The sequence below is a fragment of the Aphidius gifuensis genome, linkage group LG2, assembly GCF_014905175.1.
Source record: "Aphidius gifuensis isolate YNYX2018 linkage group LG2, ASM1490517v1, whole genome shotgun sequence".
Taxonomy (NCBI): Eukaryota; Metazoa; Arthropoda; class Insecta; order Hymenoptera; family Braconidae; genus Aphidius; species Aphidius gifuensis.
In genome coordinates this window covers 22,411,752-22,425,530 of record NC_057789.1, presented here as the reverse complement: position 1 = coordinate 22,425,530, position 13,779 = coordinate 22,411,752, and the positions used below count along the sequence as shown (strand labels likewise).

General features: G+C 26.2%; 1 protein-coding gene across 1 annotated transcript; it reads right to left on the bottom strand.

Annotated features, from left to right (window-relative positions):
- Positions 1-3,872: 3,872 nt before the first annotated feature.
- Positions 3,873-13,553, bottom strand: LOC122849527. The gene is made up of 6 exons (XM_044148246.1): positions 12,389-13,553; positions 12,120-12,271; positions 6,298-6,559; positions 5,998-6,179; positions 5,668-5,896; positions 3,873-5,579 (listed from the first exon to the last, which is right to left on the bottom strand). Exons 1-6 carry the CDS (start codon positions 12,597-12,599, stop codon positions 5,449-5,451), a joined length of 1,167 nt encoding a protein of 388 aa, XP_044004181.1. The 5' UTR covers positions 12,600-13,553; the 3' UTR covers positions 3,873-5,448.
- Positions 13,554-13,779: the final 226 nt, after the last annotated feature.

Below are 13,779 nucleotides of genomic sequence, written 5' to 3'. Positions count from 1 at the left end.
CAAGAGTTCTTTTGCACCAATTGGATCCAAAGAATTGTCATTGGCTTATGCAAATCGTTCAGCTGTATTGTTATATGCAAAACCACGTGCAATGAAAGACCACTTGAACAATCTTCCAGTGAGTTATAAAAGCCAAAAAAGTGCTTGGATGACCACTGACATATTTTCCAGTTGGTTTTACGATGAATTTGTGCCATTTGTCAGTAAAAAGTTGGAAGAACAAAAAAAAACCAATAAAAGCTATTTTTTTTGCTGACAATTGTAGTGCCCATGGTTCAAACTTGAAGAGTGGTGACATAGAAGTAATATTTTTGCCACCAAATACTACATCTATAATTCAACCAATGGATCAAGGGTGCTTACAAAATTTGAAAACAATTTATCGTAAAAAATTAATGGCGTTTGTTGTCCAAGAACTGGCAAAACAAAAGACTGTGCCAGAGGTCTTAAAAAGCATCATAATGCACGAAGTGATTTTTTGGCTTGCTGGATCATGGGACATGGTGACAGAATTGACCATAACAAAGTCTTGGAAGTCTGTGAATATTTTATGTAATATATTTTTATTTAATTGTTTATTTCAATTTCATTAATTGTTTGATAATGATAATTTAATCATTAATTTAAATTTGTTGATTGAGAAATAATATTTTCTCATATTTTGAATTTACATAAATCTTATATTTTCAATTAAATTTAATTCAATTAAAATAATTTTAAAAATCATACCAATATAAATAATTAATTTATTTTATTTCAGCTGTGGCCAGATATCCAAACATGTATAACTGAATCTCAAAGTTCAACAAGTAACAATGAAATTGAAGAAGATGTACATACCGATATTGTTGAAGAATTTCAAAGAGTATTCAATGAGAATAACTCTGGTGATCATTTGGATAATGCTATCATTGACACATGGTTGAATTGTCAAACCATCCAGAATGAAGAAGAATGTCTGTCTCCTAAAGATATTGTAGATGGTTTGAGAAAAAACCAAATAAATATAAATATAAATGATGATTAAAATAATAAAGAGGATGAAAATATATCTTTAAAAGAAGCACAAACAAGTGTAAAAAAATTAATTCATTTTTGCAAAACAAGAGATTTGTACTCGTCAACTTATTTGAATACTCTACATGAGCTGGACCAGTCTTTGCAAAAAGAGTCATCGACTGACATTTAATTTTTTTAATGTTTTTTTGTGATAAAACATTAAAAAGAAACTAGTTCATATACTTAATATATTTATAAGCAGATGTTAATTTGCCAAAGTCATTTCACTTTAAATAAATATAATTTTGTTGAAAATTATTTTGTATTAAATATAATAAAGTTGAATTATTAATTAATAAAATTATTTAAAAAAATACTTCTGTAAATCAGTAGAAAAAATTAAATGTTGCTTTCAATATAATTACATTTAATGCTAATCTGTGCACAACTTGTGCGCAGTATACATATATCTATCCTTTTCCTCTATCGCCCTGTTGCGCTCTCTCTATCCCTCATCATTTGGAAGAGTGGGAGAACCTCCGTATAAGGAATTCTTAGAATTTCTCCCCGGACTACTACCTTATAAGTTCTACTGTAAATATATAAATATACAATAAATAAAATATAAAAATAAAAATAAATAATTAATAAAAGTTTTACTTACTGGTCTGTTCATGACTATTCTTTTATTATAAATGAAAAATACAGTTTTTTTATCCTCAATGAACCACGTTTGGTGAATTAATTATAAAAAAATATATATATACGTGTAGTTTCAGTTCATTTGTATAATAAATTTAAAAAAAAATATCTTGTCACTAAAGTAATACAAATAACTTTCCGTTTCCATATCGCGCCCGTGGTTAAGCGAGCTAAGGCACAGGTTTAGATTAGATAGGTTTTACGGTCATAGGTTCGGGTCCCGCGTTAGGTAAAATTAGCCAGGAAAAAATTATAAAATAAAAATTGCAGGAAAAAAAAAATTACAAATTACAAGTTTGTAATTGAAAAATTTTTTTTATTTTTTTTATTCTCAATCCTATTGAGAATAAATGTTCATAAATAAAAACAATATTGCCTTGAACCGAGACATATCGATTCATAATTCAAGAAGAATACTTCTAAAACGAACAATATGTCTTGAACCGGGGTTTACTTTGTTCATAATCCAAAACATACTTCTAAAAACATGAACAGTTTGTCTCGGTTAAAGACCTACATTATCCATAATCAAAGCATACTTCTAAAAGCATGAACAGTTTGTCTCGGTCTAAAGGCACATTTATCCATAATCCAAGAAGTATACTTCTAAAACATGAACAGTTTGTCTCGGTCCAAGACACATTTATCCATAATCCAAGAAGCATACTTCTAAAAACATGAACAGTTCGTCTCGATCCAAGACACATTTATCCATAATCCAAGAAGTATACTTCTAAAAACATGAACAATTTGCCTTGGACGAGACACTTTTGTTCATAATCCAGAAGTATACTTCTAAAAACATGAACAATTTGTTTTGATCCAAGACGTTTTTTCATGATTCAAGTTTTTATGATTTGGATTAAGAAGTCTTTGTCTCAATGTAATACTTACTATACTGGTATAGTATATACATGAAAAATGTTAAAAGTACAGTTACTATTACTATACTGTATCGTAAATATTACCATACTGTATGGTAAATATTATACTGTATTGTAATCATTATTATAGGTACAGTTCTTTATTTATATGAATAAATTTATTTAATAAAAGTACCAAATAAATCATTTGAATAAGTTGCTTAAAAAAAACAAAAAATAAATTTAAGGCAAGACATTCAAAAATATTTAATAAAATTTAAATTTATTTATAATAAAAAATAAAAAAAAACTATAACGAATAATTACTCGAATTTGTAGTTTTTTTTTTTTTTTCTTCAATTTTCTTAGTTTTATTTATAATTTAGCTCAATTTATTATTTGATTACGTAAAAAATTACAAGTGAATTTAGAATTCCGTGTCTCAAAAATTCAACAATATTATTTCATATAAAAACACTTTGTAAATAGGAGAAATTGTTCAAGTGGGCTGAATTAAATTGCAATAAAATATATTGGTCACATCGTAGTTTTGAAAGACATCGACTGAGTGATCATGACACTGATCAACATATTGAAAATATAAATAGCCATATATAAAATCTGTTTCAATAAAAAATTCATCAATATAGATACTGATAAATTAGAAGAGGATAGCTCTGATGAAAGATGTGCTGAATCATTAGAAAATTTTTTATTTAGATTTAGATAAACAAGCAACCTTATTCGTTTCTAAATTATATAATCTTTATGAATTACCACGAGTCAAAATTACTGAAATTATTATTGAAGTGAAAAAATTATTAAAACTGGAAGCTACTAATATTTGAAATCAGTTAACTAATGAAATATCAAAAACTGATTCTCTATGGAAAAAAAAATTTAAAATTTATATATTTTTTGACGTATATCTGAATTACTCAATTACAAAAAAATAAAATAAATCATTTCCGTGAACTTCTGAATTTATTAACAATATTCATGACAATTGGTTTATTCACCACTGGACAAATTTGAAACTGAACAACGTGCTTTTGAATTTCGTAAACAAAATAATATATAAGTATTTTCCTCGTAAGGATTTCGTTAAAATTATTCCATCAGAAAAAGGACCATGTTTTTATTTGGTATACATTGTATATCATATTAAAAATTGAAAATAAAATTTGTATTGTAGTAAAAAAAATCAATTGATATTGAATGAGATGAAATTAAATGAGATTTTGTCCGGTAATGCAGTTATTACGTACGTAATAACCTTAAACAATCAGAAAAATTTTATACCTAAGCTGTATTTATTTATTTATTTATTTATTTATTAATTTAATAAATGTAGTTATACTTGTATAAAATGTATAGTTTTTTAATGAATAATTTTTTATTTTAAAAAGTAAATAAAAAATATATATTTTTTAGATTTGATTTAAAAATTTATCAAATCCCATATATTATTAACATTGTTTTTTCTGAATATTAATATTTATTGAATTTTATCTTCATTATTATTTAACTAATAATATTGAATATAATTTTTTTTTTTTCAATAAACTATAATGTTTTACTTTGTTAAAATATTTTTTTATTTTTTAATTAATTTTTTTTTAAAAAAAGCATAAATTTACTATACTGTATGGTAAAAGATACTGTAAGTACAGTTAAATTTACTATACCAGTATAGTAACTCTGTATAAAATTTTCTTTTTGTTTTACTATACCGGTATAGTTTTAATTACCATACCAGTATAGTAACCTTAACTATACTTTCTGGTAAATCTAATTATACTTTTGCCATTGTCCAACTTTACTATAAGTATAGTAAATTTAATCATAAAACATAGTAATAAAAACTATAAATTTTTTTCCGTGTATTGTCTTTTGGTGTTGGAATTACCAAAACTCTGCTTTTCGTATCTTTTATTATAAAGGTGCAGCCTTTTTAGTTTTAACTCTACCCTTCCAATCCATGAAATCTGTATAAATAATATATTTTACAATGAATAAATATAATTTATATTAGAAAATATCACACTAATTATTATTAATTAAATGAATATAAATGAACAAATAACATTGTAATCACTATCATCATTAAGAAAAGCGAATTCTTCCATCTTCACTGGATAATGATGCTTGTTTCAAATGTGTTTTCTCAGTTTTAAATAAGTATACTCATATATATTCACAGATTCATCACAACCTACGAATGGACAATTTATAGTTTGATACTCTGAGACTTGATGACAATGTGAATAGTGATAATACAAGTTTGTTTTATTTGCATATTCTTCATCACAGTATACACAAGTTTCGTTTTCAGTTATTGTCTTAACCAGCTCAATTTTATGAATTCAACTTGTATAAGCACCCGCGTGGAAAAATATGTATCTAAAATACAAGCCAGAATATTTCTGGAATATAATTTTTAAATATCTTAAAAATACCCTGAAATATCTGTAGATATATAAAAGATATTTGAAATTCGCCGAACTGTGTATACGTTAAATATATCCTAGGATATATTTAACGTATGAGCTCATATCTTTATTTACTATAAAAAAAATATTTCCAGTATATATATTAAATATATATAATGTATATATTGAATATTTCTGATGTGTATATATTTAATATTTCCAATCTGTGTATGAAGATATATATACATGGATTTTCTGTTTTTAAAAAAAAAATCAAAAATAAAATAATTAAATGAACAATTAACTACATACATATATATAATTATTTAATATTTTATTTGATTTATTTATTAAAAACTGAGGACACACGAATAAAAATTATAACCTTCAAGACAAAATGAATTTCGCTCAGTAACATTGTGAAAATGAAAAACTTTAAAATAAAAAATCATTCAGATATCGTCCTGGTCGGAAGGTTCTTTCGATTGATTTTGAGTTGAACGCAATTTATGGAGCTTGCTATTAATTGCCTGACCAAATCCCACCAAAGTGAATGTATTTTTAAATTTCCGCTGAACTGAATCTGAAAAAAAAAATTAGCCTTATTAAAAACTTAATGTATGTATATATATATTTTCTCTATCAATTAAAATATTATTATATATCCTCACACTTAATTGCATCAACAATGCGTGTGTCGAGTGCTGTCAGCTTTTGCGGTGTTTCATCTTTTTTAATTTTACATTTTCCTCCTTTGTAATTACTTTTTAATAATACGTTCATGGGAAATAAACTCATGACCAATGATGTGCTCATGAACTTGTAGGAACCTCTGGAGATAGCAGTTGTCCATTGAAGGTCTGTGACAGTGACATCTGATCCTGGTTGTCCGATTTCTATCTGTAAAAATTATATTTCAACAATATTATTGAAAATGATAATTTGATTTGCTTTTATTTGATTATTTATTTTATTTTTTTTCTGCTGAAATATTAACTTACAAGGCCTTCTACAAAATTTCCTTCCTCCAAGTCTATTGCATTTGTGATGGTTCCATTTTTTTTTTCACTCTCAGATGACAAATAACTTGGACGACGAGCAGCCGATGATCTTTGACCACCAGATTTTAAAGTTTCAATGTCTTTGGTCAACTTCTCAATTTTTTGGTCTCGTTCTTTTATTGCTGATTCAAAAAAAAAAAAAATTTATCGGTTAAAAAAAAAAATAAATCATTGGATAGTACCAATTTACATTGAGATGATTGAATTATAATAATTTATAAATTACAAAGTCACTATTACCGTTTAAAATATCTAGCAGTGTGGGATTAGTTGGCTCAGGAGATTTGTTATCATTGAGGTCATTATCTTCATCACTAGCTTCCTTCAAGTCATTATCTTCATCACTAGCTTCCTTCAAGCTTTTTACCTCCTCATCTGAGTCTAATATCGTTTCAGTATATTTTCTTTTGCGATGTGGACCATTAGATATATTATTGTGCTTTTGTAAAATCAATTTTTTGCCTTTTCTATCTGCTGGTTTTTCACTGTTCTTTAAATCAACCTGCAAAATAGGAATTGAAAAAATAAATATATATTTTTTTTCATTAGTTTCCCTAGCGAAAGAGTCATTAATGACATGGGCGCTTATTCAATAGCAAATTAATAGCAAGTCAATAGCAAAAAGAATTATGGATTACAAAGGCTCTACATTACACTAAACATATTAAATTGATCTACATAAATTAAGGAAAAAATTAACAATGTTCCTATCATATTATTATAGCGTGATTCGATGTCATTTCTCAATAATGATAGCGAAGAATGATGTTAAATTTTTTTAGGTTATGTCCGAGCTGTCATTCGTTGTTGTCTGAGTTTTGGTAATTTATGGAAACTTACCGCGAGAATGGAATGACATGAAACATCCACTCAATAGCTAGTCAATAGCTATAGTTAATAGCAAAAAAAAAAAAGTACAAAATACGATATTTATCATTGCTATTGTTTAATTGTTTATTATATTGTTTTTTTTAAAGTTTTTAACAACAATACATAAAATTAAAAAAAAAAAAATTTTTTTTTTTCGTTTAAATTCGTCCAACATCTAGTCAATAGCAAGTCAACAGCAGATCAATAGCAAATTCGTAGCAACTCAATAGCTAGTCAATAGCAAAAAGAATTATGGATTACAAAGGCTCTACATTACACTAAACATATTAAATTGATCTACATAAATTAAGGAAAAAATTAACAATGTTCCTATCATATTATTATAGCGTGATTCGATGTCATTTCTCAATAATGATAGCGAAGAATGATGTTAAATTTTTTTAGGTTATGTCCGAGCTGTCATTCGTTGTTGTCTGAGTTTTGGTAATTTATGGAAACTTACCGCGAGAATGGAATGACATGAAACATCCACTCAATAGCTAGTCAATAGCTATAGTTAATAGCAAAAAAAAAAAAGTACAAAATACGATATTTATCATTGCTATTGTTTAATTGTTTATTATATTGTTTTTTTTAAAGTTTTTAACAACAATACATAAAATTAAAAAAAAAAAAATTTTTTTTTTTCGTTTAAATTCGTCCAACATCTAGTCAATAGCAAGTCAACAGCAGATCAATAGCAAATTCGTAGCAACTCAATAGCTAGTCAATAGCTAGTCAATAGCAAAAAAAAAAAAAGTACAAAATACGATATTTATCATTGTTATTGTTTATTGTTGTTGTTTAATTGTTTATTATATATTGTTTTTTTTAAAGTTTTCAACAACAATACATAAAATTAAAAAAAATTAGCGTGTTGCGAGTACGCGCGGGGGAAGTGAAACTTCTTTCAGAGTAATGTCACGCTGAATATTAATAATAATAATAATAATAATAATAATAATAATATTAATACTGACAATAATATTCAAATATAAATATTATTAGTTAATAATAATTATTAGTATTTATATTTCGAATATTATTATTATAAATTTTATTATTTATATCGTCACATTAATGGAAAAAGGGCGTAAGTGTCATTTTTAGGAATTTTTTTTTTCTAAAAGAAAAAGGGTGTGAGTGCGAATTTATAAATTTTCGGGCTTTGCATCCAATTTTAAGGCTTAAAGAAAAAAAAAAGTGCGTATGTTCAGGGACTTACGCCTTTCTTCCATTCTCAAAATCATTTTTAATAAAAGATGAAGATTTGTAATTATTTTTATGTTTTTCTTATTGATAACAAATTATGTATAATTATCAGTAAACAATCAATAATTTAAAAAATCCTGCCATTAAATGAATTTCAAATAAAATTGAAAGTATGCCCTTCATCTTTTATCAAAAATTATTTTGATAACGGGGAAAAAAGGCGTAAATCCTTGGACATACGCTCTTTATCCTTTATCAAAGGTTGTTACGTCCATTCTCGCTTTTTTTTAAGTATTAAAGGGAATATTCGAATTCAGTGCCGTGGCCCCCGCGGTGAGGGACGTGACTTATCGTCCATACTGGTCTCCATGACCGTCCGTTGTCATTTTTATTTTTCGACTAGTTTCGTCTAGTTTTGCCATGTTGAAAACAATGGACTTAGAAAAAAAAATTAAATTTTACAAAAAAAACTAAGTCCCTTAAAAAAAAAAAAAATTTAGATATCTGGATTATTTTACTTAGCTAGATTTTTCACTTAGCTGTAATTGTAACCACACAATCAATATCTACATTATTTTACTTAGCTAGATTTTTTACTTAGCTGTAATTGTAGCCACACAACCAATATCTACATTATTTTACTTAGCTAGATTTTTCACTCAGCTAGATTTTTTACTTAGCTTCAATTATAGCCACACAATCAATATCTATATTATTTTACTTAGCTAGATTTTTCACTTAGCCAGATTTTTTACTTAGCTGTAATTGTAGCCGAACAATCAATATCTATATTATTTTACTTAGCTAGATTTTTCACTTAGCTAGATTTTTTACTTCGCGTAAACGGTGCGTCCGTATTAAAATTAGATGAAAAACCCGAAAATTTATAAATTTGCACTTACGCCCTTTTTCCTTTAAAATTGACGTTTTTGGCACTTACGCCCTTCATTCTTTAATGCGACGATATAATTGATACTATCGATATTATTACTAATATTATATTGATATTATTGTTAATCATAATATTATTGGAGTTATTATTATTTATAATAATATTATTCATATATAACCATAGTATAAATAAAATAATAATTTCAAAAATATCATCGATAATAATAATATCAATATAATATTAGTAATAATAACAATAATATTATCGATTTATAATAATATCAGTGATATTAATAATATGAATAATAATATTGACAATAACATTCATATATAAATATTGATAATTATTAGGGCTTCATGCGGTACCGAGACTAGTCTCGGTCTCGCATGCGTCGTCTCGCGAGACGCGAGACCGAGACCGAGACCGAGACCGCCTTGAATCAATAAAACGATACCGAGACCGAGACCGAGAGTATCGTCTGAAAGTCTCGCTAGTCTCGCGAGACTCTGAAAATTTTAAATATTTTTTTTTTTTTTTCCTCTTACCGTATCGAATCATATTGAAAAAAAAGAACTGTTATATTCCTGCACAGTAAGACACTGCACAGTAGGGCACTGACGCCAGAGTCACAAGATATTTACAAGCCTTATGTATCAATGAAAATTGTAAAGACTTAAGTTACGCCAATTATATTTTCCTCAACTGATATTTGTTGTATTTGATGTTTCAAAGGCAATGATTTACTTCTTGGAAAAAAAATACATATCGATGAAGTAAAAGAAAAAAAAAAAGAAAATATACTATTTGTTTATGGCATTTCTAAAGACTTTTCTCAGACTAATTTAACGATTTTTAAATTTTCAAGATTCACTTTGAACATTCGTTTGTCTTTCATTTTTATTTTTTTTCTGGAAACAGAAAGATTATGTCTACTGTATTTGTTTACACAATTAGGACGTTCTGATGCTTCATCCTTGAAGTTGTTCAGTTCCTCTGTGGTCACGTTGAAGAAAACATCAAATTTTTTTTTATGAATTTAATAAATGAAAATAAAAAACAAACGTCGTATATAAAAATAATTCTCGTCATAATTTTGTATGATTAATCAATTTTATTAATATTAAAATTAATAATCAATTTATTAATTAATATAATTCAATATTTATTGCATTATTTTATATTTTATAATTTAAAAAAAATTAGGTAATACAATATTAATTGTTTTTATTTTACACGAATTTGATATACATGGTATTATTCAATCACTTTTTTTACTTTACTTGAACGAATAAATATTAGTATAAAAGCGAGACCCGGCGAGACTTGCGAGACGAGACCGAGACCGAGACCGAGACCTAAAATCTTAAAATTGCGAGACCGAGACCGAGACCGAGACCTGGTGCGAACGAGCGAGACCGATACCGAGACTCGTCGAATCTCGTCTCGTCTCGTACCGCATGAAGCCCTAATAATTATTAGTATTGATATTCAAAATATTATTATTATAGATATTATTATTGATATTAATAATATTGTGAATAATTGGTGATATTATCAAAATTATTGTTGTTATAATTATCATTTATATATATTTATAATAATTTTATTGTTATTATAATAATGATTCTTTAAACCCGCGAGATAACTATTGCTTGATACGTTCAAATGAATTTTTTTTAAAAATCAATTATTTAAGTATTAAACTCAGTTAAACTGTTTAATAATATTTAAATAAATAAACAAACAAAAAGTCGCACACGCATACACACATAGAAGCTGACGCTCACTGACGCTCCAAGTTTATACGCTATATATAGTGCATGTATAATGCTTGCCGGGATAGCAGAGAGTATAGTAGAAAGTATACGGGAGAGTAAACGCCAGAGTAAACGCCAGAATATACGCCAGAGTATACGCGAGCGCGTAACGCTAGCAGGGCCTCGAATTTTTTTGCTACCCTCCGTAAAGAAGTTTCACTTCAAAAAAAAAAAAAATTTTTTTTTTCGTTTAAATTCGTCCAACATCTAGTCAATAGCAAGTTAACAGCAGATCAATAGCAAATTCGTAGCAACTCAATAGCTAGTCAATAGCTAGTCAATAGCAAAAAAAAAAAAAGTACAAAATACGATATTTATCATTGTTATTGTTTAATTGTTTATTATATTGTTTTTTTTCAAATTTCATGTATTGTTGTTGAAAACTTTTAAAAAAACAATATAATAAACAATTAAACAATAATAATGATAAACTTCGCTATGACTAGCTATTACTAACTATTCTATTGACCAACTACTATTGACTTTAGATGATGAACAGTTGCTGAAAAACGAAAAAAATTTTATGTATTGTTGTTGAAAACTTTTAAAAAAACAATATAATAAACAATTAAACAATAACAATTATAAATATCGTATTTTGTACTTTTTTTTTTTTGCTATTGACTAGCTATTGACTAGCTATTGAGTTGCTACGAATTTGCTATTGATCTGCTGTTGACTTGCTATTGACTAGATGTTGGACGAATTTAAACGAAAAAAAAAATTTTTTTTTTTTTAATTTTATGTATTGTTGTTGAAAACTTTTAAAAAAACAATATAATAAACAATTAAACAATAGCAATGATAAATATCGTATTTTGTACTTTTTTTTTTTTGCTATTAACTAGCTATTGACTAGCTATTGAGTGGATGTTTCATGTCATTCCATTCTCGCGGTAAGTTTCCATAAATTACCAAAACTCAGACAACAACGAATGACAGCTCGGACATAACCTAAAAAAATTTAACATCATTCTTCGCTATCATTATTGAGAAATGACATCGAATCACGCTATAATAATGTGATAGGAACATTGTTAATTTTTTCCTTAATTTATGTAGATCAATTTAATATGTTTAGTGTAATGTAGAGCCTTTGTAATCCATAATTCTTTTTGCTATTGACTTGCTATTAATTTGCTATTGAATAAGCGCCCATGTCATTAACAAGTCGCTATCAAACTGTTGTTGAGTGTCCCGCTAGGGTTACTCATATTACTATTAATTTTTGTTTAATATGGAAATATAATATGGTTTTACACAAGCTGTACCTGAGAAATGTCATTTTCTTTCTCGTTTTCATCATCATCAAATAATTTTTGCTTCTTTAGATAATATTGAGCCAATGTATTTGGTTTTAATGCCTTTGGAGATACATCACCATCCAATATTTTTATTTTATTTTCCAACTCAGACATTTTGTCTACAGAAAATGAGAAAATTTAATAAATAAAAAACTTTTTCTGCATACGCAAAAACATATGTAGTTAATAAAAAAAATTTAAAAATGTAAATAATAAAATTAAAAGAAAATATTTACCTGATATCATAATTACATTGACTTTATATTTCTTGAAAATCTTTTTTTCTTTCCATTCAACTGTATATATAATTTCGTCATTATCTTTGTTATAATTGTCAAATTTTTTTCTATCGAAATTTTCTATCCAACTGACCGGAACACCAGGAGTAAACGAATCTTTGTATTTCCCACCAACCCATTTTACTAACGCCAGATAAGCTTTTGGCATAATTTTTCTTTTACGAATTTTTTAATAAAAAATAAAATTTAACAGGTCTGTCTTACTTGATTTTTCTGTTGATAATAAAACAAAACAAAGTCGGTAGTGTGTGTGTAGCTAAGGAAAGATAGTCATTTGTTATTTATTTATTTACGTACAATTTAATGCATACATACATACACATATATGTATAAATATATATTAAAAAAATATGCGAAAATCAATAAAAGTAATAGAAGATAGAAAAAGATAGAGATAAAAAAAAATAGTTGCAACATGTTTACTTGCTCTTTTAATGGTTAAATCACTAAAGAATAGTTACATTAGTTCACGTTTAATTTAGAAATTAATTTAATATGAACTAGAAATTGAAATATGAATACATTGAAAAATTGAAATAATTATATATCCAAGATACTTTCGATGTAAATGTCAAAAATATTTAATATATACATACTGAAAAATATCTAATTCATATATATTGAAAATATACAAAATATATACAAGTGTCTATCTAATAGGTATATATGTAATAGATATATAGAAGATGTAGCCCGTATATATCTGATTCAAATGTTTAATATTTATCTTGAGGAAATTTCGGGAAAATGTATACCAGAAATATACAAGATGTATTTATATATATACATCTGATAGATGTATGCAAGGGATGTATCTAATATATATGGCGTATACATTTGACTCAACGCGTAATTTTTATATCTACTCGATATATTTTGAATATATTTCAGATGTATCTGGGTATATATAAAATATATGATAAATACATTTTGATCGAGATCTATCCGGGGCATAAAAAAAGATATATTTTTTTCCACGCGGGCATGAAGACTTCTTTTTCCACTAAAAATTTTATTGCACTGGTTACATTTAATTTCATTCTTTTCTTCTATTGTTTTTCATTTGTAAATGTAAATGAATTGTCACCAAAATATCACACAATTGCACACAATACAAATTTATAAAATTTACTTAATTACTATATGCATCAATCTATATTGATATTATTTATTTATTGTATTATTATAATATTAATTACCTTGACAATTAATATCCAAATTCAAATCAAATAAATATATAATTATGAATATTTTTTATATAATAACATAATAATATATATATATATTCCCAAAAGCACAATAAATACGAAAAGATATATAAACAAAAG